The sequence below is a fragment of the Crocuta crocuta genome, unplaced genomic scaffold (genome assembly GCF_008692635.1).
Source record: "Crocuta crocuta isolate KB4526 unplaced genomic scaffold, BGI_CrCroc_1.0 scaffold334, whole genome shotgun sequence".
NCBI classification, from domain to species: Eukaryota; Metazoa; Chordata; class Mammalia; order Carnivora; family Hyaenidae; genus Crocuta; species Crocuta crocuta.
The window spans coordinates 4,580,941-4,583,875 of record NW_027533260.1 but is presented as its reverse complement, the minus strand read 5'-3'; the positions used below and the strand labels follow the sequence as shown (position 1 = coordinate 4,583,875).

Below are 2,935 nucleotides of genomic sequence, written 5' to 3'. Positions count from 1 at the left end.
CGGAGCTGCCATCGGTGACAGTGACACGAGGGCCACCTCGTGCTGATTCTTGCGCCCTGACTGAGACCTCTGGGTTCTGAGCTGTGATGTCGCTTCCAAGCTGGGATCACCGGGGTCTTAGTTCAGGGTCGGGGCCTCTGGGTTCCGAGCACTAGCGAGGCAGGAGGGCTGGATGGGAACAGGGGGGGGGGTCTGGCGGCACGTGGAGAGGGAGGGGAGGCATGGGGTGGCACACAGGAACACAGTTTGAGCCGCATCTTTATTGGAGGGGAGAGGCGGTGGGGTTTCTGGGTGTGGCAGAGAGCGGGCCTCACTCATGGTAGTGCGGCCAAGTCCGGATGATTTCATAGAGCTGGTCCCCTGGAGAGAGCGTCCGCTGCACATCCCGGTGTCCCTTGACCTCGGAGGTGGGGCTCAGGGCTCCCTGAGCCACACCGCAAGCCAGCAGACTCCGGGCTGCCCTGATTGCACGGGGCGGGGGGGACCGCTCTGGGGGAGACAGAAGCAGGAGTTAGGCTGGGGCTTTGTGCGAGGACAGAGGTAGTGTGGGGTAGTGGCTCCAAGTTCCACGTTGGCCCGCCGGGACCCAGAACGGGGTCTGCCAGTCCCCTAGCAGGGACTCCACCTTATTGTGCCTCATTTTCCTCATCTGTGAACGGAGAGGGTGATGGCACCCGCCGTCCACAGGGCTGTGGGACAATCAAATGAGTTATTTTAGGTCAGACCCCCACAGAACGGTGTCTGGCACCGGTTAAGCCCTCCGCAAGTGTCAAGATCATAGCTCATTCTGCCTCCTCTGCCCCCAGACCTCTGGGCCCTACCCATGCTGGTGGCTATTAAGCACTTCTTAGGTGCCATGGACCCGGCCTAAGAACTTTTATGGAACAAATCCTAGCCCAAAAAGTGGTGGAAAAGAAACGGTCATTATCCAAAGGAGGAGATGAGGCTCGGAAAAGCAGTCACGTGGCCAAGGTCACAGAGCTGGGGGGTTCCGTACTGCGCCGCGCCATCCCCCAGACCCCAAGTCGGCCCTCCATCCCCACTGCTGGACACTTACCCATATAGTTACCCATGAAGGTGATGCCAATGGACATGGGGTTCCAGACGGCACCCGAGTGGTCGCNGGGCTGCGTGGGTGGGTGGGAGGGTGGGCTGGCTGAGTGGGGGAGGGCGTCCTGGGGGAGGACTCCCCCCCTCCTCCACTCACCCTGCCCTCTACTACTTGCACTCAATTTCTCCCAACACCCTCCCTCTTACCGCCCCTCTTCTGAAATAACAGCAATGCCTCTGGCCCCGCCAGGTGCGAAGCATGGCTCTTCAAGCGCCATTCTTCACCCTCCGGCAATCCTTGAGTCAGTACTGCCCCCATTGGGCAGGCAGAGAATCAGAGAGGTGGGGACATCTGCCTACAGTCACACAGCCAGAGAGGGGACAGAGCCCAGATTTCCCCCACTCCCCTGGGCCCCTGGGCCTCCTACCCACGTGATCCTTGTTGGGGGCTTTCTCCTGCCTCCCGGGGGGATTTGTTGAGGCGAGTGTACTGTCCTCCCCACTTTAANCCATTGGGCAGGCAGAGAATCAGAGAGGTGGGGACATCTGCCTACAGTCACACAGCCAGAGAGGGGACAGAGCCCAGATTTCCCCCACTCCCCTGGGCCTCCTACCCACGTGATCCTTATTGGGGGCTTTCTCCTGCCTCCCGGGGGGATTTGTTGAGGCGAGTGTACTGTCCTCCCCACTTTAAGCTAAGGAAGCAGAGACTTAGAAACGGAGGGGACTTGCAAGCTCATGCCCCAGAGACCCCTGCCTCTCAGAACTCTCTGCTGAGAAGCTCTTCTGCCCTTGGCCCCTCCTGCTTCCTGCTTCCCATTCCCTGCTGGGTTACACGGAGTGACAGGATCTGGGACTCAAGGACTGGCGACACAACCAGACAGACCCTGGAGCCCCCGCTTCTGCCCCGTGGAGGTTTCCAGTCCCGGCGGCAGACCCTTAAGACTCATTTGACGTGTCTTGACTGGACGAGTCTGATTTGGCACGTTGGCATTAACCAGAAGGTCAGCATTTTGATGTTGTACGTTCTGCTGCCTCAGCCCTCAGAGGCTCACTTGTGAGAGACAGAATGTTGGAACTTCAGAATCCTGGGTCCTAACTCTCCCACACAGGAGGCCAGACTCAGACCGTGGCTCCGGTGAGACTAGAAATTCCACAGTGAGGCTGGCCCCCAGGACTGGGCTGGTTAAGGCGCTGCCCCAGCCCCAGCCCCTAGTATAGGCAATGGGCACTCCCTGCGTTTGCGTGAAACGGATGCATCTCATTTAAACCTCCTCACCTCCAGCGAGCGGCCCTTCTTATAGGTAAAGAAACAGATTCAGAGAGAGAATGAGATGTGACAAAGAAGTTCCAGACGGTTGGATCAGACTCTAAATCCTAAAATCTAGGGCCTCTAGACTGGATCCAGTGAGGTCTCCAGGGTGCTCACCCCCATCCAAGCTCTATTTGAAAGCCTCTAAGAGTGGAGCCTGGCAACCTGGGTTTCCAGTAAGGTGACTGGTGCTTACCGAGGTCTGAGAACCTGCAGCGTTCAAAGTTCAAAGGCTGCGGAAGCCCTTGCGTGGGACTCCCCGCCTTTTACCCCGGAAAGGGAGCTGGTGGGTCCCGGCCTTTGTTTCTGCCGTCACCCACCTGCAGCCTGTTCTCCCCGTCGCCGCCAGGGGGAGCCTCTTGCGCCTAGCAGGCTCGCCTCACTCCCGTGGCTCCCGACTTCCTGGCCTTGCCGTGGCCCACAAGGCCTTGCGCCACGTGGCCCAGCCTGACCCCCTCCTCCTCATTTCCCGTCGCTCTGCCCAGCTCCCTCCAGCCATCCTGACCTCTGTCCTTCAGACATGACCCCCTCACTTGGCCTCACAGCCATTACCCCTGTTGGACCCCCAGCTTA

At 59.4% G+C, this 2,935-nt stretch overlaps 1 protein-coding gene across 1 annotated transcript in view; it reads right to left on the bottom strand.

Annotated features, from left to right (window-relative positions):
* Window positions 1-240: 240 nt before the first annotated feature.
* PGLYRP1 (peptidoglycan recognition protein 1) overlaps window positions 241-2,935 on the bottom strand; it is a 3,758-nt gene continuing 1,063 nt past the window's right edge. Inside the window, exons 2-4 of the mRNA XM_077747196.1 lie at window positions 2,559-2,572; window positions 1,058-1,156; window positions 241-489 (exon numbers count right to left, since the gene is read on the bottom strand). Coding sequence (XP_077603322.1) covers window positions 311-489; window positions 1,058-1,156; window positions 2,559-2,572 — 292 coding nt within the window. The 3' untranslated portion in view covers window positions 241-310. The remainder of the gene's footprint in view (window positions 490-1,057; window positions 1,157-2,558; window positions 2,573-2,935) is intronic.